General features: G+C 40.3%; 1 protein-coding gene across 8 annotated transcripts in view; it reads left to right on the forward strand.

The window, feature by feature from the left end:
• The first annotated feature begins 525 nt into the window (after positions 1-525).
• Positions 526-21,973, forward strand: part of myom1b (myomesin 1b) — a 43,520-nt gene continuing 22,072 nt past the window's right edge. For 5 of the 8 annotated variants that reach the window (XM_078162966.1, XM_078162967.1, XM_033639444.2 and 2 more), the window contains exons 1-17: positions 526-661; positions 1,177-1,388; positions 6,713-6,847; positions 6,972-7,146; positions 9,734-9,891; positions 10,082-10,174; positions 11,587-11,675; positions 11,965-12,006; positions 13,980-14,141; positions 14,892-15,053; positions 17,533-17,674; positions 17,959-18,158; positions 18,475-18,528; positions 19,262-19,386; positions 19,477-19,660; positions 19,754-19,928; positions 20,024-20,145. In XM_078162966.1, coding sequence (XP_078019092.1) covers positions 1,237-1,388; positions 6,713-6,847; positions 6,972-7,146; positions 9,734-9,891; positions 10,082-10,174; positions 11,587-11,675; positions 11,965-12,006; positions 13,980-14,141; positions 14,892-15,053; positions 17,533-17,674; positions 17,959-18,158; positions 18,475-18,528; positions 19,262-19,386; positions 19,477-19,660; positions 19,754-19,928; positions 20,024-20,145 — 2,170 coding nt within the window. In that variant the 5' untranslated portion in view covers positions 526-661; positions 1,177-1,236. The remainder of the gene's footprint in view (positions 662-1,176; positions 1,389-6,712; positions 6,848-6,971; positions 7,147-9,733; positions 9,892-10,081; positions 10,175-11,586; positions 11,676-11,964; positions 12,007-13,979; positions 14,142-14,891; positions 15,054-17,532; positions 17,675-17,958; positions 18,159-18,474; positions 18,529-19,261; positions 19,387-19,476; positions 19,661-19,753; positions 19,929-20,023; positions 20,146-21,973) is intronic. The other 3 variants (XM_078162970.1, XM_033639447.2, XM_078162969.1) reach the window with 2 other exon arrangements.

Consider the following 21,973-nt stretch of genomic DNA (forward strand, 5'->3'; position numbering starts at 1 on the left):
AACAATGGCAAAGCTAAAGTTAGTAACAGCTGAGACTGCTGTGGTAAAATAGTCAAGACAAAAGCTGCTGGAGATTAACCAGCGATGGCATACTGAGTGCTAAAAGCCAGCAAGAGCTTCAAGTCAATGATAATAATTTTTAAAAAGTAGTTAAATCTATGACTTAGTTCCATTAAAGCACACAAAAGTAAAAACAGAAAGACATACTGTACTTAAGAAATATGTCCATTCGCTATTTAGTACAGTGCATACCACACATACAGAGGCGTATATTTCATACATACAGTATAACAGATGGATACAAGAGGCAAAAGTTCTTAAAAGAAATGAAAGAATATGGCAGTAAAATACAAGAGTTAGCCTATGTTTACCTGCATATCAGGCAGTAATGCTCATTGGGAGAGACCTGCACCCATAAATATGTTGCCCTACGGGAGGTGACTGGCCCCCCACACCCTGTTCTCAGCTATATTTATCTCCACCCTCACCATAAAAGGCTGTGACTGCTGCTTGGACACTCTGGCAAGGGCCAATATTATTTTTGTTGTGTGGAAACTGCAGCCCTGTGCGCACCTACCTGTAGGTTGGCTGGGATATCGAGCTTTAAATTGCCGTTGGATCTTTTCCTTTAAAGCTTGGAGTCTGAGGCTTTTTGTCCGGGGTAAGTGGCAACAGTTGTGTAGGGATAAGATGTGATAAGCCAGGTGGTGGTTGTTGCATTTGTCTGTCTATGCATGCAGAGAAAGTGCCTGAGAGTCTGTAATGTATATCGTGTCTTGCCAGCTGATGTTGCAGGTTTGAATTAGCAGGTTTCTTGATGATTTAAAGTCTTTTTTCTGTTGTTTTCTTATTTGAAAAAAAGGAAATGTAATGCAATTTTGGAATATAACTACTGGAATATTACTTCTTTTAGCATCACAGGGATTACATAATTTACCAAAATACTATATAGTTTTAGTACAGTTGATTTTTTTCCACCTTGAGAGCTAGATTAACTGTCCATGTTCAGTAAAGAACATGTTGAAGTAAATGAAAGCATGGCCAGCGTGTTAATGCAGCCAATTACTGATTGCAACAAAAGTCTGTCATGTTTTAAGTTCACTGAAAGTCATTATGTGCCTACAGTGTATTATAACAGTCAATCCACCTGCTCTTGAACACTAACTGACCACACAGACAAACAGATAGGCAGCAAGAACCTCAGAAACTCTGAGCTTGTACTGGGAGGCCTGCAGTATGTCTGGATCTATACCGTTCTACCAGAAGCACCATCGCCACTATGACCGTGGCTACAGAAGCAAGGAGACAGAGTCTAAACTCAGCCAGTACCAGGCCAGCAGCAGATATACTGCTAGCAGCAGCACTTCCACCACCAGCGGGAGCAGGGGGTAAGGAGGAGGAAGAGGATCATACCTCCATCAAGCTGCTTCCTTGTCAGAGGGAAGCTCAGCTTAAAAACCAATAGCCAGAATAAATGCTAGCATTTTATGTTTATGCAAACCACAAATATTGTCAGATTTGTATGTTTTATATGTAGCAGATATATTGAAACTTTACATCTCAATTGTCAATTGTATGTAACAATGCTGTGATTTACATGTGTTTAGGTTTAGGTCCAAAAGTACTTGGTTAAATTCCCTGGATTTGTCACCACAAACATGGCTGGAAATGTCCTGACATTTAATTAAAAATACCCACTTTTGTTGCCACAGACATGCCTGGGAGTGTCCTAACATCTCATTAAAAATAACTGGTATTGTTGCCACAAACACAGCTGGAAATGTCCAAACCTGTTGCTAAAAATACCTCGTTTTGTTACCACAAACTGGGCTAGAAATGTCTTGGCGTCTGGATAAGAAACACTTGGTTTCTTTGCCACAAACATGGCCGAAAATGTCCATACCCGCCATTAAAAATACCCAATTTTGTCACCACAAATGTGACTGGAAATGTCCCACCCTGTTGTTAAAAATACCTAGTTTTGTCGCCACAGGGCTCAGAATGTCTTGGCGTCTTGTTAAAAAAACAACGGTTTTGTTGCCGCAAAAGTGGCTGGCAGTGGCAAATATGTGGTATAAAATACCTGGTTTGGTCTGCACAAACAAGGCTGGAAATGTCCCAACATGTCGTTAAAAATATCCAGTTTTGCCGTCACACACAGGGCCGGAAATGTCCTGACATCTCGTTTAAAAAAAATACCTGGTTTTGTTGCCACAAACAAGGCTGGAAATGTCCCAACGCCTCATTAAAAATATCCGTTTTTATCACCACAAACGTGACTGGAAATGTCACAACATGTTAAAAATACTTTGTTTTGTCGCCATAAACTGGGCTGGAAATGTCTTGACGTCTCGTTAAAAAAGACTGCCTTTGTTGCCGCAATCATGGCTGGCAGTGTCCCAATGTGTGGTTTAAAATACTTGGATGGTCTGCGCAAACAAGGCTGGAAATGTCTCAACTTTACGTTTAAAATACCCATTTTTGCTGCCACACACAGGGCCGGAAATGTCCTGACATTTCGTTTAAATAATACCTGGTTTGGTAGCCACAAACATAGCTGAAAATGTCCCAACGTACCATAAAAATACATGGTTTTGTCACCACAAACGCTGATACCCTGCCATAAACACGGCTGGAAATGTCCTCATTAAAAATACCCGGTTTTGTCACCACAAATGCAACTGGAGTGTCCCAAAATACTTTGTTTTGTCGCCACAAACTGGGCTGAAAATGTCTTGATGTCTCATTAAAAAATACCCAGTTTTGTCAGCTTGCCATAAACACGGCTGGAGGTGTCAGTGGTTGAAACAGTGATCTACTGCTTTACAGCCATATAGCCTCGGTCTCACGTAATCCGACATCCCCTCCTTCTCCTGATGAGAAACTCAGTTTATGTACATAAATGTAATCTGAACTACGTCACTTTATAAACGTTGATATAATGTATGAAATGTACAAATGTAACATATCCCTGGCTTGCAGAAATGTACAATGCCAAAATTTTATTCTGGCTACTGGACTACCGCTTAACATCATCATCCAAACCAACTGATCAAGTTCATCTCCATCACCCATGTTGGATCATTTCCCTGTCACAGCTTGGGGATCATCTTTCCTGCTTTGCTGCCATATTGACACCAAAGTAACCATCCTTCCCTCCTCTGAGTTCACTTTGATCAACCCTCACACACACCTGAGGATCTTTGCTCCTATACTGGCTAAAAACAGCTTTGAATCCTGCATGAAGCTCTTTGCATGTAGTGCTTTTCTGCACGCTGATAAACTGCTACCTGTAATACACATATTCCTAAATAACTAAAATGATCATTGGAAATGTTATTTGAGTTTTTGTGTAGTTTGTGCTTTGTTCAGAGCGAAACCTTTTGTTAGATAAGCTGTAAGGAGAGGCACTGTTATGTAATGGCTGAGTTATGGTACATGGTATAGACTGAAATAGAATCTTGACCTGTGCATACCATGTTGGAGGGAAAGTAACAAGTGACGGGTTGTCAGTCTATCTTTAAAGCCTGACAGCACCTACAGTTCTCATTCTCAACAGTAGACTTGTTGTTCATTAGTTGTTGTTTCTTTTCCAGAGATTTATGTGGCTGCACTAGTCAGCGGTCCAGAGCTAATAATAGTAATAATAATGGGTCAAAGGAGTGTTAGAAAAAATGATTCAGTAATAAAGAAGCTCTGATTTTGTAAGATGTTGTAGATTCTTTGTTATTCGAAAGGTGCTTTTATTTCTTATCTTAGGAATAACAAAACACCCAGTTTATGGGTATATATATATAATTTACAGTGCCTGGCAGATCTTTAAATACACTGGCCTGGAGAGTGCGAACAGGTTAGAGGGCTTAGGTTTTACTAACAACATCTGATCTTTGCCTTTATGCTCGTGGTTAGGCAGCCAAATCGCCACCGAATCTGGGATGAGGAGATTATGATCTGATGATGATTTAACAGTCCGTGTGGTTGTGATCATGTAGTTATGGATAAGATACTGCATTTGTGCTGACATGAATATAAGATTTGTGATAAGAAATAACCTTGACAGGATTTCAGTGATGAAACCAAAGCATCATGTTATAATCCGTTTTAGTGGGAGTTGTCGTAGCCCTGATCCTGGAAAGTTGAGAGTGTAAATGGTCAGAGCTCAAGGGACAGTGACCCAGATAGATACAGGAAAAATGAGGGCAGTTGCCCAGTCACCCTTCTTGCCCCCGCCTCCTTATCAGGTTCTTGTTATCTCATACCCTGAGCTCCCACCCCAGCTCAGAGTGCTGCACATACTGTCGCCATAGACAAACTGTCTGACCTAAAATCCAAAACAATTTTTCTTCCATTACTCCACTTGTCATCCTTTGCCTAAATTACTCTTGAAAAAGCACATACAGAGATAATTGTATAAGGATACGCAATAATAAGGATACGCAAGTGCTAAATGAGTTGCTTGCACTACAGTGTCAGAACCCATCAGCTATCATCAGACGACAATAAGCTTTTGTAGCAATGACCAATATTTTAAGGGTGTAGCAACCCTTTCTCATACCTAATGTTACAATAGGTTGATTTCCACTGGCTTCCAAAACTACATATATCTGTTCCCAAAATGACATAACATAATGGTTATAGTTTTGAACACATCTAAAACATTATAAAATGGTTGCTATTACGCTATAAAACTTTGTGGTAACGCTTGAACAAAACATCATGAATTGGTTTAGTACATTTAATATAACATGATGTATGTGATGTAACAGATGTCACCTAAGTAACGTCTCTTACATTACTACTGTAGTATGCTACACATACTTACATACTGCACTACATTGTCATTAGAAGAAGTCATTGTTGACTTTAGGGCACAAACACTGGTCTCCTGGGTGAAAGTCCTGTACTTGTTTGACCCAACCACTACCCATCACACCACACACATTATAGGCACTTCTTAGATCCTTATTACACATTACACTGACTTTTTGGAGGCATGTATAGCTGCAGACACATTCCATTTGTTGCGTACACAACACGCGCTTACAAACTGCGCCCACCGCTGGTACAAGATAAACCCTCTAACGCATTGGTTATTTGATCCCTGCTACAATATGACATTGTCGTGGACAATGATAATAATAATTAATTTGTCATGAAGATGTTATTCACAATGTAAGTAATGAGATGTAACCTTTACCATTACCCTCAGCCTAACCTCAATCGCTTCCCTTTTAAGTCATCATAATTAGCTAAATGCTAACTTAGCATTTTCTTTAGTGTTTCCACTTCCAAGCCGAGGGGTGAAGGGGGCTGATCATGGACTGATGTGTAGGTATGGTGGGCGAGTCATGTAGCTACTAGGTGGGTCACATAGCTTCTCCAGCCGCAGCTACACATCCTTGACTTTTTGTCCCTTTTTATACTACATCATCTCACTTCCTCCTTTGCTTCCATAATTATTCCTATGGCCACTAGAAGGCGCCATCTTCCAATAAACATAAATATGGACCATAATAATGTCTGTTTTTTTAGTGAGAGCAGATTGGATGTAGCGTGTGGATACTGGGGCTAAGACTTCCTTTTCTATGTACTGCTCATTGTTTACACTTTAATTAGCAACTTGAGACAGGTCCAGACAGCATTTTGGCTAATCTCTATAAACAGATAAATTAGAAAAACACGAAACATACATTTTCATCAGATGATAGCTGATGGTTTCTGAGATTGTATTTCAGCCAGTGAGTTCTGCATCTTCTGCTCTCCACATGTTACCACTGTTTACCTGCAGGCAGCTAAGGCCCACTTGAATGTGATTTGTCAGTTCTGCTAAAACTAGTAACGGGAACCAGAACGCTTTTGATACCAACAATTTGTACCATTGCCTACAGATTCTGTATACACGTGCAGATATCTTTTTAGAAAGATTATTTGGGCTATCACTTGTAATCTATGGATGTTTACAGAGAATTAGATACAGCATTGGAGGCAGGGCTCCGTTCATTCCTATTTGAATTGCTCAGTGGTGCATGATGCCACAAAGTTCGACTTGTAAGGTGTAAAATTACCTGGATCATGTGCATCATTGAGCACATAGAGCAGGCGCCCTGGATACTTTCACCAGCCGAGGGGCTAACTTCCGCTAGCTAAACAGCTCACTTTTGGATTAGCCCTGCGCTAGCTTGAATAGGGATAAAACTGTTTCATTGTGTGGCTCTTCAGACTTATGATTGCACCAAGTGGATCAAATGCTGATAGTGAAACAAGTCATTTTGCAGGATTTCCACATGTCTCTTTCATTGTAAATTTATGGGAAACGGTCTGTTTGTATGTTTGGCCAATACAAGAATTGGTTTCAAAACTCGGCTGACTTCCTGGGGGCCTGGTGTTTTTCTCATATTTTTGGCTTTGGTATGTGTTACCATCATGTTAGATTGTATTGAAAATGTAGTTTGGGCCTTAATGATTGAACATTTACATCAGTGGTGCTCATATTGTCCTTTATATCAGATGCCCCTCGCTGATTGTGAAAATTGAATTGTTGTGGAGTTGAAAAATAATCAAAACTAAACCACCTAAACTACTTTCCCACTGAACCTTCATTTACAACTCATCTACCCTGATCTTGACTTTATCCCCACATGTTGATGTCATGTTATCAGTTGCACTGTCTGTCTGGCTGAATGCCAGGCTGATGGTCTTCTATATGTCCCAGACTTAAAGTGTCTTCACATTCTGGGCTGGAGGCGAGCAGACTGAGCCCTGTACCCAAGAGAGCCAAGCCAACTTACTTGGCTGTGGATAAAGAGAACCAAATCATCGGCTATGTAGTACCTATCTTCAGGGGCAGGTAATAAACTCTTCACTGTGTAAAACTGGAACTCCAACAATGATTTGCAACATAAGTTATTTCGGTTTTAATGGTATGCCTTACTCCCCACATCCATCCCTGGCTCTGCTCTGCGAACTACTAGTGAAGATTTTGCGACAGGACTTTCGAATACAGAGCAACCAAGGGTGAGGGACACTGCTGCATACATGGCCCGCAGGGATTTGTTCACCAGCGGCCTGGAGATGGAGAGGTCAGAGCAGATCACCAGGAGGGAGGCCATGCGCGAATCTGCCAACCGCATCTCTATGAACAAAAGGGTCAGTGGGGGAATTCTACATGTAGCTGTTTTGAGGTCATATAAGAAGCCATAGACTTTTACAACATGAATAAATCTTTATAATTTTTACATAACAGAACACTAGTGGCATAATTGTGACACTCCTCCATGACACCATTGATTGGCTTTTCATACCCATGAGATCACTGTGGACAGTTTTCCACCATGACATCTCAGATTAGCTTCTCCTTCTTGTGACATCATTTTAGATGACTCTGTTTCATATGCTGCCTTCAAATGGAACTCGTGAGCTTGTGATTACAACGTGGGAAGTCATAATCACAAGAACATTGCTGCTAGGAAACAACAACATGGATGTCTGTTGGTGTCTAGGGTGAAAGGTTAACAATTTGGCGAGCTAGTGAGCAGTAACGTAATGCAGGAAAAGCAAAGACATAATGCATTTATGTATAAATATAACAGGATACAGTGTTGGAGGTGGGACCCCATTTATTCCTATGAAAGTTGCTCAGTGGTGCATGAAGCCACAAACATCCAACTGCTGTGCAAAAAATTGCCTGGATGATTGGCACTGCTTCCACAAAACTGGACCCGTAGGGCTCACTAAAAACTGACGACACACAAGCAGGCTACTTGAGGTTTAGCACTCCGCTAACTTGAATGGGGATAAAATGATTTAATTGTGCTGCTCTTCCAGACTTTCCAAATGGATCAAATTCCGACAGTAAAATGAGTCAGTTGTCAAAAAATGTATCCACTGATTTTCAGCCATCTCTTTCCCAATGTAAGTCTATGGAAAAAAGTCTCTTTGGCCCAAGGCATCATGTGATGGACCCACAGGTTGTAATTCCACTGTCCACTGACCACAACAAAAAGCCTGGCACACTTCCTCGGTGCCAGACATAATGACAGAGGAAAACATTTTTCTCAGACACCTTAAAATATTATAAAGAAAAACTCTGTACAACTGAAATTACAATATATAAATTAACCATCCACCAAAAATGATCGTCCATGGCCTCTGCCATTTCTAAAAACGTCAGTAAATACATCACAACCACTTCCCAGGTAGTAAATACTATAACAGTGGCGCATGGACTCTTCTCATTAACATATAAAAAAATGACCCATTTGAAGGCAGCGACAACATCATAGATTGTCGTTTGTTAAGGGTGACATCAGTTGACCACTTCATTTCATGACATCAGAAGTTGTTTTTTGTACTTGTGACATAAAAGCAGGCAATCTTGGCTGACTGTGTCTGCAATGAATCACTATTCCCTACTCTGGATTTCCCTACACAGATGAATCTGTTGAGGTTCCAAATTAGTGGTAACCCACTCATATAAATGTGAATTTGTACACTTACCACAGTAGTGGGCTTTAGCAATTTGAGTGTTTACTTTCCTCCAACCCACAATTGTCACAATGGCAATATGTGGCAGCTGACGTTAGCCTACATTAGCTTAGCAAACACGATTATATTGGTTTCCATACAACAATAAACAATCCTGCAAAAGCCAGCTAAATTGCTAGCTGTGTAACATCCATGCACCTACAAGATGATTCCTTAGTGAGCTGTATTTAATATTAATTAATCTTCTGCTTCAGCTTGGAGTTTTAGCCCAACGTACTGTGTGACCATTACTGCTGCCTATTTGTTGGTTGCTGGGTGACAGATATTCACAATGCATTGGGGTATAGTTTTGATATTGAAGTGAGCATAAAGATTTACCTTATGTTAGTGCATTGTGGGAAACAATAGTGCCCTCGAAAGTATCTAAATTACAATTCGGACACTGTGGAAAAAAATGGCTAACCATGTATAGCACCCTACAACATAAATAGTGATTCATTCTGGACACAAGTTACACAATCACCTGTGACAGTAGACCAGTTTCATGACATCACAGACTGCCTTTTGTTATTTGTGACATCACATTGAAAAAAACCCCAACATAATTTCAAGTTAATATTAAGTGACACAACACGTGTTGACTGCATTGTTGCATTACAGAGAATTAATTTCAGTACTGCTTAGGAACACCAAGTGTCTGTGGTTAAGTGGCTGTGACTACACCTCCTTACACAAGGAAGTTATTAATGTCCTCTGGTGATTATGTGAAGTAGTACCCGGCCATTCACTGAGCATCATAAAAGCTACAGTGACCCCCTCACTGTTTTTATCTGTCTCCACTCTGCCAGAGAGCCTCGCTACTGGGTGACAAATTCCCCAGGAGATCGGGTTTCTTGAGACACAGGGAAGCAGTGTCCCAGCGGTGTTGTCATATAAGTGTTGAGTTACTGGGTGCACAAGTAGACGGGACCTCAACACTCCTAGCTATTCATAGGACATAATGAACAACATACATCACACTCATGACACTTTTTTAAAAAACGTGACACGTGTCTCATTTAAAATAGTAAACATCTTGCATGTGTAAAAACAATATGTTGGGATCTTGCTCAATTTGTGAATGTAAAAGCTTTGATTGTGCTTCAGCTATGCATTTTGATTTTCTGGTGAAATTATGTTTTAAGTTGATTGTTGGCAAAGGTACAATTGTCCTGAGTGATTTAATGCTGTAGGACTGCTCTGTTTGTAGATCCATGAACACAGTGAACACTTTAAGCGCATGAACGAAGACAGCCTGATGCACTCTCCAGAGTTTGTGATTAAACCACGCTCCCACACCGTGTGGGAGAAGCAGTGTGTGCGCCTGCACTGCACTGTCAGCGGCTGGCCTGACCCTCGGGTCATCTGGTAGGTCACGGGCATACATCACCTTAAACATAACCTCAAATCTGTCCTTTCTGTCCCCTCAACATTCATTCATGCATTCATTTACACTCTTTCTAGTTTCCATGGCTTAATTATTCTGTTTCATCCTTTTCAAGTTCTTTCTGTTTCCTCTGGTCTGTCTTCTGTCGTGTTTTCTGCCTCCTACTACAAGGTACAAAAACAATGTGCCAATTGACCCACATGCCAATGCTGGCAAATATAAACTTGAGAGCAGATACAACGTGCACTCACTGGAGATCAACAGGTAGGTGTAGCCTCTCCTATCCGCAGTTCTTAAAATAAATTCCTCTGAAACATCCACTGAACCAACTTTAGTATCCATAACATGCTGCATTTTATAAAATCCAGAAGAAACATTTGCAGAAGATCCTGGATTCTGCATACAACTTAGCCTGTGTAGACTTCTTGTGTTGAAAATAAGACTTCCAAGTCATTTTATACCCATAAGTCAAAGTTTTTTTACGCAACTTTCATAGGAATAGATGGGGCCACGCCTCTAATGCTATATCCAGATAGGTTTGTGACACACAAATCTAATCTGATCTCTTGAAAATAACAGTGGGGACAGTCTATATTAAACATCTGATTTGAGAAACAAATCGGATTTGCCTGCAGTCTGAACGCAGCCTTAAGGCCCAGACACACCAAACAGACATCAGTGAACTAGTGGTTTCAAAGGCCGACTGCTGCTTCACCTTGCTTTGTTTGTGTCTGAGACAAAAAGTTGTACCTGAACACACCGCAAAGACGTCAGCCAATGGCCAACTAGCACATGAATTCTGCACTTGGTGTGTCGGGCCCTTAGTTATGATGGCCAGGGTCAGATAGGTAACATTTATGCTACTGACCCCGAGTTCAAACACAGGAATTGAAAACATTCTTTTGTTTACATGAAAAGAAAAGAAAGAGATTTTAATATAAAAATATTAAAATATTTTTACACCTCAAGAACACAATTTGAAAATGTATTTTTCAATTAATTGTGTCTTTCAACTAATTTTCCAATTGAACAACATCCACACTGGAATTAGTGAATTTAGTCATTAATTTGAAATGTTTAAAATATAACCAGTCAAAGATTTTGTTCTACTCATAATGCACCTTACTGTAGTATTCCAGTCATGATTGTGCTCAGTGGAAAGAACCAAGGCGTCAGTCTTTATGTGTGACATGGCTATGTTGATATATGCCTTTGTCCCTGCCTAACTTCCCCAAACAGGCTGACACTGTTGGACTGTGAGCCGGAGGAGAGCCACAGTATTTCCCAGGCTGATACAGATAACAAAGAGCATGTCTAAACATAGCTAAGACCATATAACCATTTCAACACGCAGCCAAAACTCACAAGAAGGAACATTTGAGATATCTGCATCACATTTTAGTAGAATATGTCGGCTGTATTCAACAGATACTTTCATGCACAGAGACCCACACCACCTGGTGCTCATGACATCACCACTGGTGTCTATTTATTGCCAGAGTATTCCTGGCCAGGAGTTATGGAATGCTTTACAGTCAGGCCCCACATAGTTGGTATTATTTACATGGTTGAGAGGGCTGAGGTTGAGGTGGGGGAAGGGCACTGTACACATGAATCCTTAAGAGAGAGAATGTGCGTATCATGGACGTTGATCATCTGATGCTCTCCTCTTTCAGATGTGATTTTGATGACACGGCGCAGTATCGCGCCTCTGCCATGAACTCCCAGGGAGAGCTGTCTGCATTTGCCTCTGTCGTTGTTAAGAGTAGGTTTCACCAAGTCTTAAAACCATCACACCCCATGATGCTCCCTACAAGAACAAGCTCTCAAAACTGTTTCTCAAGTTCAGATTATTATTCTGAATCACTGAACATCAGTGTGCAGTTTCAAATGTAGCTTTAAAGGTTTTCTTGCTACCTAAATGTAATTTAAGTTCTAAATACCACTGTCTTATGTACATGTAAACGTGGCACATGTAAAGTTGTGCGTGATTTCTCTCATGATTTTGACATTTTGTAAGTATAACACTGTGTATGTGCTACTGTTCTCCAAAGGGTTCAAAGGGGAAGTTGATGAGTTCCTGCCAAGACCCAGACGTAAGTGTGAATGTGCATTTGTTTTTATTTCTTACCGTTTGCTGAATTGTGGAATTAAAGCTGCATTCATTTATTTATGGCCACCAGGGGGCAGAAGAACAAGCTGAAAGACAGCCATGACACATTTTACAGCTAATTAAGTTGTTATGTGTTTGCAAACAGCTGCTTATTTACATATCCAGCAGATGCTAAGCAACATTAGCATTCATTTGAAGTTATATAGGTCTATATAGCCACCTGATGAATCTAAGGCCCTGTCTGCATGTATACAGATATTTGTTATTTTTTCCCTCGTTTCTGGCGGACTTTTTTAGCAACTGGCTGCAGTAGATGCCTCTATTTGTTTGGGAAGTGGTGCAGCAATACTAAGTTTAAGTGTAAAGCAGTCATTAGTCCAAGCAGTGCTGACAAAACGTTAGCTGGTAGCCTGCCATTGCTAGTACTGTATCTGGAGCATGCGCATTTCACAAAGCTATAATGGGAACCCGTGAATTTAGGAGATGATGTTATAGTTTCCTTACAACCCTCTGTTTTACAAGTCCACATGGATACAAAGTAAGAGAGGGTTTTCAACAATCTCTGTTTTACTAAAACTCCATTTGCATGTTGACAAGAGGCCAAAACATAGAGGAAAACATCTTTTTAGAAAATAAGAGTATTCGTGTAGACAGAGCCTAAGTTATGAATTTGCTTTCCTCACAGTTCTGTTTTGGTCTCCACCAACTCTTTAGAAAAATATCTGGGTCTCTAGCTGCAAAATGTTTAATTTTCTCCACCAGCTAGTTGCTACCTTTGCCTGTCTGCTGTTTGGTGCTGCGCATGTACAATTAAGCTGCTTTATTAGAGACTATTTGCTAAAAACATCTGCCCTCTGCTGCTGCAAGCCAAAACAATGGGCTAAAAGAGGCTAAAAAGTTAAACATTTGTGTAACAATGAAAATAACAGTAATAGTGAACAACTGACAGATTTCACAAGTCATGTTGTCACTTGATTCAGTGTTAAAGTAATGCAGCTTTAACATTATCATTACGTATTCATTGACCATTCTGTATAAATAATTACACATCATTAACATTACTCACGCTGGGTAATGGCTAACTGCTCATACCTGACTGACCTGCAGTGATGGGTGGGCTGAGGTGGGTTGGGGGCTGTGTGGATGGGTGGGTGCTACTGCACTAACAGCTTTTCTGTTTCCTTGATGCTGCGGCGGCAATGCAGGGGCCAGTACTGAAGGTAACAGGGTCACAGGGATCTGGTTTGGTGAACTTGATGTTTCCACTGACTACGTGTCCATGCATGACCACTAGTGTCTGTGTAGATCTTTAGAGTTCACAGATTTCTCCTGAAGTAGTTAATCTGGAAAAATCTACAGATTTTTCAGCATTTATGGGTTGAGATTACAATGTCGCAAGTACACAACGTTGTCATCGTATGTTCTCATTAAGTAGAAGGAATGTGCTGCTTTGAGAAGATTAATTTTCATTGAATAAGAGTACATTTTATTGCCATAATTGATAGAGCCTTGGAAGTAGAATATGTTGGTTAATGTATAAACGATCACAGTGGAGATGTTAATTGTATTTTCAACTAATTTAGCAACTGAAATCTCTGGATTGTATGTGTTTGTCACATTCTGTTGTGCTTCACTGTTTCTTGCATGATAACAGGTTGCCATATTTTCCTTCAGTTCTTTGTGTGAGCACCGTACTATGGTTTCAGAGTCACTCTTTGGTCTGTATTTGTTTGTTGTCCTATCTTCTCACACATGTGTCTGTTGCCCCAGTCTTCACCTTCTTCTGTCTGTCTGTCCGTCTGAAAAGTTCTGATCTGGCCTATTGTTTGTGTTTCTGCAGATATGTTTATTAATGTGATTGCTCTGTCTCTTTCACAGTGCAATGTTCTGTTCTTCCACTTGATTTGAATACAGTAGTCGGAGCTCTGACTCAGCTGTCTCATGCTTTGTCTGTAGAGGGCCCAGTCTGTGAGTATGGCATCACCTTCGAGACTCACATTGTTGATAAGTTTGGTGTGTCATTTGGAAGAGAGGGTGAGACCATGAGTCTAGGATGTACAGTCATCATTTACCCGGCCCTGCACCGCTACCAGCCAGAGATCCAGTGGTACAGAGACGGTAAGCAGATGAATCGGCATAAGGGCCCATTTCAGGTTCATATGTTGTGTGTTGTGAATTGTGTGTTATTGGATCATAAATACTGATGCACTGATGTGTACATCAATTTAATGTTGCAGCTGGTGATCGCCAGAGGACTCAAAATACAATATTATGGCGATACTTAGGTCCCGTATATTATCGCGATATGCTGAGTATTGCAGTACAATATACTGCGATATATTGCGATTTATTACCTTGTTTCTTAACTGCAAATTATTTCCCAAAAGGAAAACTTTATTTGATATTGATTTTTTTTTTAGTTGGGACTTGTTTTATGAGGCTAAAATATGTTTTTCTGCTGCTGCCACCATCAACAGCACAACTGCAGAACTATCCCTTTAACCCATAATACTCATAATTTATTTGTTGATTATATTCTGTATAATTAATCAGAATCTGCAAAGTAATTAAAAGTATTAAATCCATGTGCTGGAGTGAAAACTACAAAGTTTATCTCTGAATTGTAGTGAAGTAGAAGTAAAAGGGAAATATTTAAATAAAGTACCTCAAAATAGTACTTTTATTTTGATCTGAATACATCACATGCAAGACTTTGGATGGGATAAATCTGAAAAGTATGACATGAGTATAGTTATTATGTGTAAACTAAGATTTTTCTGTGCATGTCTCTGCTTGACATATTGTTTTATAAATAAGGAGTATGTCAGTAAGACATAATACTGAGCCACCGTCCATCTTTCTCTCTAGATGTCCTGCTCACTCCTTCTAAATGGAACCACGTGCACTGGAGTGGAGATCGAGCCACACTGACCCTCACACACCTCAACAAAGAGGACGAGGGGCTCTACACCCTGCGTGTCACCACCAAGTCTGGATATGAAACCTACTCGGCCTATGTCTTTGTCAGAGGTGGGTTCACCTTCCATAACTAGATAGATGACTAGGTAGATGACTCCCAGCTGTTCACTCGATGAGGGATCATAATCTGTAAAGATGGCTGCTCCTGTGTGTAAACTGTTTCACTGGGACATAACAGACCCAAATCAGCCATTCTTTGCCTGAATAACATCTTGATCTTGCTCTAATGTGTCCTTCAAGCCTGAGACTCCTTCAAAGGACTCAAAACACCATTGGCAACCAAGATTACATGTTTCCCAGATGTTAGCATGTGGCTACATATAGTAGTGTAGGCTATGTAATGTAAACACTTGCAGCAGCTGCCTGGAGCAGATGACCATATAAAGAGATCCATCACCACCGGATGTCAGCTTGTCTCGAAAGCAGAAGAAAAACATTGGAAATATGAACACCCGGCATTGTAACATGATATATATAAGACAGGAAATGAGGAAAAGCATAATAGGTCCATATCTAGGTTCAAACCTATCTAAGATGTTTCCCTGAAGATATTTTCCCTGCCATTCTAGTCAGCACAAGATAAATGCAACCTGATTACCCATGGCTTTGTTTTTCTCGAGTTCATCATTAGATCAAGGTTGAAGTCATAAAAGCACGTCCTCTGGCACCTGATGAAAACTCCTCATCTAATAGTCAAAGTGCTTGAGTGAGTGACTGGTTTTAAATAGGATATCTCTAATAGAGACATCACCCAGTGCCAGCCCCGGGGCATCTGACTGTTTGAATACAGTGGAAACAAATGGTCAGTGAAGCTTGCTGCCTTCAGAGACAATCTGACCTTTGAGGCTTTGGCCTCTACACACATTGAGCATGAACATGCTGGAAAATAGACCCTGTTGTTGACTCTGTTACAGCTCAGGGTCGCCCACTAAAGAGGAGGCCAGGTAAACCACCATAACAAAACGCTATATGAGCCTGGATGTGGTCAGGCTATTTTCAGAGAGCTCAGCTGAGGAATGAGGTTGGCTGTGATACAGTAGATACTGAAAATATCTGCTTCAAGGAGAAACAATAGGCTGCCCAGTTTCCTTAATGCTCTTTGTGGCTCTCTATATGAGCGAACACATTCTCTGGTTATGACTACCTCCTCTTTCTGTGTCTCTCAGTATACTGTTATAGCAGGCTGATATTGAAGGAATAATTCAACCCCCAAATTACCATTTGTATACCAAGTTCTCATCCTTACATTATCCCTCTGTTGAACGAAGAATCCAAAAACAGTGAAAATTCTTGATGAATTGAAGTCATAGGGGTCCATGTTTAACAACTCTAAAACGATACCAAATGATGTGTTCACAAACTATCACACAACTCATGCAGTATAATTTAAGTCTCATTTTACCAGTCATATGTTCAGTACTTCCCAAGCAGACAGCCCTTTCCAATAGGAAACTGATATAAAGGTGAAACTTACCTATGCTATCTTTAAAGCCAGACCCCATTGACAAAAACAGTATTTTTACTCCCGGAACGCCGGACGTGCTGGTCGACAACTGCCTCAATCAGTTAGTTTGTTTGTGTTACTGTGTGACTTTGGTGTTATAAAAGGGTTAATGTGGATTCACCAAAGTCATACAATAACACAAACAAACCACAGATGGAAGGCAGTAGTAGACCAGCAGCTCCTGTGTTCAGCAAGGTAAAATCATAACTTTTGTCAGTGGAGTCTAGCTTTGAAGAAAGGATGGTTAAGTTTCACTTTCTCTTCAATTCCCTGTCGGAAAGAGCTGTACAACTGGATAAATGAGACTTGAGTTATACTGCACAAGTTGTGTGAGTTTGTAAACGGATGTTATGATATGGTTTTAGTGTTGTTTAACATGGCCCCCAATGACTTAAATTTATCAAGAATTTTCACTGTTTTTGGATTCTTCTTTTACAGTGAAGGAAGTGAGAGAAATAGATTTTCCCTCACAAATTCAATATAACATGGAGTGAGTAACTGATATACAAATGGTCATTTAGACGGTTGAAGTATTCCTTTAAAAGAATTCTTCTTTAGTAATTTTTTTTCACCTGCTATATTTCAAAAAGTGTCATTTTGTTAATGGGTTATTATTGTATAATACAGGCTGCATATGTACACATGCACAGTTAACACTTGCTCTCACATAATGATGCAACTCTTAGGTGGCCTGGCTTTACCCCTAATGTTTCTTTAAGAGTCACCTCTCTTATCACCTTTCACTTCGGGCCAGTCATCTGCTAATTCTGTCCTCCTCCTGCTGATTGCTATCAGCTTGTGTTTGACTCTGAGGACCAGGAACATTCCTGGCATCAAGCCCTGCAGCTACACATTTCAGCACAGGGGACAGCTCACTTTGAAACCACCAGCTACTTTAGCTGTCAATTCATTATCACATCTTGGGTCAAAGGTAAATGAATATGAAACAGGCTTGTTAAAAGAGTGTGTAAGACAAAAAGAGAATTTGCTTACTGACAGTCCTCATGCTGTTAATGTTTGTGTTAGATGCTGATGCTGAGATGGAAGGAGCCCCCGGGGCCCCTCTGGATGTCCGCTGCCTGGATGCCAACAAGGATTATATTATTGTCACCTGGAAGCAGCCAGCCATTGACAGGGGCAGCTCCATCCTGGGCTACTTTGTGGACAGGTCAGTCAATATGTTGCTGTTCAAAATGTCTGCCAGACGTCTCACAGCAGTGGTCATCTGGATAAAAGAGTCAGGGGACATTCTTCTAAAACATCAGAGGAAAACAAGACAATGCAGAATTGACCGAAGAGCTCTTTAAATAAAAATAAAAGCAAGAGCATCACTGAGTGATGTTTGAAATCATACAGCTTTACTGCACATATTTTCATCCCACAATGGTCATTACTTTGAAACATCTGGATAAAAAGCCAAGTTTAATGATAAATATTGTAATATGTGTACAGATGTGAGGTTGGAACCAACCACTGGATCCAATGCAACGACACTCCAGTTAAGTTCGCCCGTTTCCCTGTCACCGGCCTGGTGGAGGGCCGCTCTTATATGTTCCGTGTGCGTGCCGTCAACAAGAGTGGCATGAGCCGCCCATCTAGAGTCTCTGAGCCGGTGGCTGCCATGGACCCAGCTGACCGTGCCCGCATGAGAGGTACTGTAGCCTTTGTTGCATGTCCAGTCAAACACAGCCTACCAATCTCCTGTACATGTTTAAATAGCTGTATTAACTCAGAAATGTAACAGAGTAGAAAAAGAGATGGGGCAATGTATTTGTTGACTCATACATTGATATTGGCTGAGAACAGCTCCATAAAACAGTAATGTTTTAAGGGATTTTCCTCTACTCAGAAATGTAGTTTATGATTTGAAAATTGGCCAATTAAAAACATGAATATTGGAGCAAAATATAGAAATGTTAAAATCTGAAATCACATCATACCTTTTCATGATCCTCTACTTGCTGTCAGGTACCTCTGCTCCCTGGACTGGCCAGATCATTGTCACTGAGGAGGAGCCTGCAGGTAGGAAATCAGATTTGTAATACCATCTGTTACACCAGTCACCCCAGTCTGGGACACCCGCTGACATGAAGGTCATTTTCCTGCTGCACAGCTGATATGTTCAGGAACCAGTGTTGTGCACGGTCACACTTGAGAGCTAGCTCAGAGTTCAGTTCACACAGATTACAATTAACTAACTCATGTTCATAGTTCACAATTTGAATTTTGAACCAAGTTCACAATCATAAAACATGCACTGGTTTAAGTTTATGTCGTCCTTCTTTTTTTGTCCTTCTTTTTTTTTTTTAATAAAATAAAATATTGTGACCATCATTCAGTCACGGATATTTCCCGAGACTGATTGGGTGCTTCAGCTCAGTATGTTGTTTCAGATTCATTGCTGATGTGGCAACAGGCACAATTTGCATAACAAGGCTTGATTTTTTCCGTTTTAATCTGCCGGCTACTGATTTGTTCATAAAAGTCCCTCAAATATCCATATAAACTGGCTTCAGCAGCTGTCTGAAGTGTTGCTAGCCAACAGGCCAGAAACACAACTCGAGGTGTAAATCCTCGGGTCCCTGAAACCGAGCATTGTTCACTGTCCTGAGAGCAAACGACACTCACGTTCAAGTTCATAAATTGGAAACTGATGAATTCAGTTCCCCAAAAATATGTAAGCATGTTCAGTGAAGCACTCTTTTAGCATGCACAACACGGTCAGGGACCTAATTTTTTATTTCTTGACCATCAGAGGGCATTGTTCCTGGCAGGCCTCTTGAGCTGCTGGTGACAGAGGCAACCAAGAACTATGTGGTGCTGAGCTGGAAGCCACCGGCAGGAAAAGGCCTTGAGGGTGTCATGTACTATGTGGAAAAGGTAAATAAGTTAATGTTTTCTGACAAGCTACCTACTGAGTAGTAAGTAAGTAACAATCTGTACTTAACACGTTGTATCTGTGTCGGTCAGTGTGTCTCGGGCACGGACAGCTGGCAGAGGGTGAACACAGAGATCCCAGTCAAATCTCCTCGCTTTGCACTGTTTGATCTCGCTGAGGGGAAATCCTACAGCTTCCGCGTCCGCTGCTGCAATGCTGCCGGTGTTGGCGAGCCGTCTGATCCAACTGAGGCCACCACTGTTGGGGACAAGCTCGGTCAGAAAACACACATACACACATCATAACAACAGCAACAGTGTCACATTCTCAGTTAATGACCCAAAAAATGTCAAACTTTCTGTCCCACAGATATCCCATCTGCCCCCAGCAAAGTTGTCCCTACCAGAAACACAGACACATCAGTGGTTGTGTCTTGGGAAGCGTCCAAGGAGGCCAAAGAGCTGGTGGGATACTACATCGAGGGGAGTGTCGTGGGCAGCAATGTGTGGGAACCATGCAACAACAAGCCTGTGAATGCCACCAGGTAAAATAACTCCTCTGCGTTTTTAAGGTTTATATAGTCCAGTTGTTTTATAATCATCCATCGTCACAATCACATTTAATCAAACACATTTGCAGGTTCATCTGCCACGGTCTGATGACAGGAGAGAAGTACATATTCAGGGTGAGGGCAGTGAACGCAGCAGGGCTCAGCCAGTTCTCCCCAGAGTCTGAGCCTGTAGAGGTGAAGGCTGCTATTGGTGAGTAAACCTGAGGGTTCACATCTCTACTGTAGGAGTCAGAGGATACTGAAAGTTATAGATTATACTGTTTGTATATATTCAGATGTGTGGCTGAAAGGAAAAATCCACTATAAAAAAGTCCCTTTAATAATGTTAAAAAATAATTAGATGTTGATGACTGAATATATTTTGTAACTTCCATCAATGAATTTATGCACAAAATTAAGTTAGTAAATTTTGATGATACTTAATTTCATTAGAAATATTACGTTATCTGAGTACAGGTCATATTACTGAAAAATATGAAGGGCTTCTTTCTTAAAGAATGCTAATTCAGTCAATATTAAATGAATAAGCACGCTAATGAAATAAATATGCCTATGAATTAAATCCTGAATTAAATAAATTAGGTAATGAATATATAAATAAATTTAAATATAAATATGTAAATGCGCCAATATAATTTTCTAAATAAATAATGAGGTTTTTCAAAGGACCAAATTTATTTATTTATTTCAAGGGACTGTTATTTCATAATTCCACTTTTTGAGTTTAGTTTATTTATTTATTTTTTAATTTCATTTATTTAAAGTAATAGTAAGATATTTTTTATTTTATTTTTTGTTATTTTATTTTATAGTGCCAAATCTATTTCATGGTGCCAGATGCAGCAGATACTACTCATTATTGCATTTTCACATGATTATACAGAATGCAAAGCAGCCAACACTACTATTTTTTCTTTAATAATTTTTTTTTTTAAAAAGCAGCTTTAGGCTAAATTTAATAAATACCATCTCTTAATTTTAGCATTTATAAAAAGGTATTCTGGGAAATGTAGGAACCTGAAACCAGAAGTGGAGGTTGAAAAAAAAAAGATTAAAAACCAAAAAAATGATGATTGGTTTAAAGGGTCCTTAAAGATGGAATTTTCCTTATATGTCCACATTTTTGGGAAAAAAAAAGAGATGTGCAATAATTTAGTTTTTTAACATTTTGACATGATGTTGTCTTTTGAGACGTCTTCAGTTTTTTATATCATCAGCATCTATGTACACTCCCACACTTTCTCTCACCCTGTCACGTTATTCTGCACTGTTATGTGCTCCACCCACCCACCACCCTGTGCAGCCACATCCACCCTCCTCCTCCCCCTCCCCCTCCCTGCACAGCCTGAGTTGGGGTCAGGACTTGTAGACTTCCTCTAATTTGGGTCAGTGCGATCCAATTCAGTGGTCGTTACAAACCAGCCCACTGTCACACACCACCACCTCCCATTTCCCTCACCTTTCCTGGGCACAAGACGTGCCGGCAACCCCACATGGTGCTGAAGGTACCAACACACACCCCTCTCCCAGCCCAGCGGTACCCTTAAACTGAGTCTCTCTGTCCTAACCTCTCTCCCAGCAGCGAACCTGGCAGTGGCATTGTTCTGTCTGATACAGTCATAAGTTTATGAAATCCCCCCCCCCCCCCCAAGGGATTAATAAAGTACCTACCTACTTACCTTCTGACATTGGTATTTGGTTTCAGTCAGATCTGGCAACAATGTGCACAAACTAGGGCTGCATGATATGACTGAAACCACTTGGTATTTTTCCAATCAATCTTCTTTTCCTTAACATCAGAATATCTCTTTATACATATAAAACATGATGTCTAATGACATATTTTATTCGTTTGTGATCACATTTTTTGTAAGGTTTACTTAGAATTGGAACTAATTTGGCAACATTATTCTGTAAAGCAGAAACTCAGTATCTTCACATTATAAATACACCAAAAGTAAATAAACTACAATATTGAATTGGAGCACATACTGCGTAAAACAGACCAATCCTGCTGC

Source organism: Epinephelus lanceolatus, chromosome 20, assembly GCF_041903045.1.
Source record: "Epinephelus lanceolatus isolate andai-2023 chromosome 20, ASM4190304v1, whole genome shotgun sequence".
Classification (NCBI taxonomy): domain Eukaryota; kingdom Metazoa; phylum Chordata; class Actinopteri; order Perciformes; family Serranidae; genus Epinephelus; species Epinephelus lanceolatus.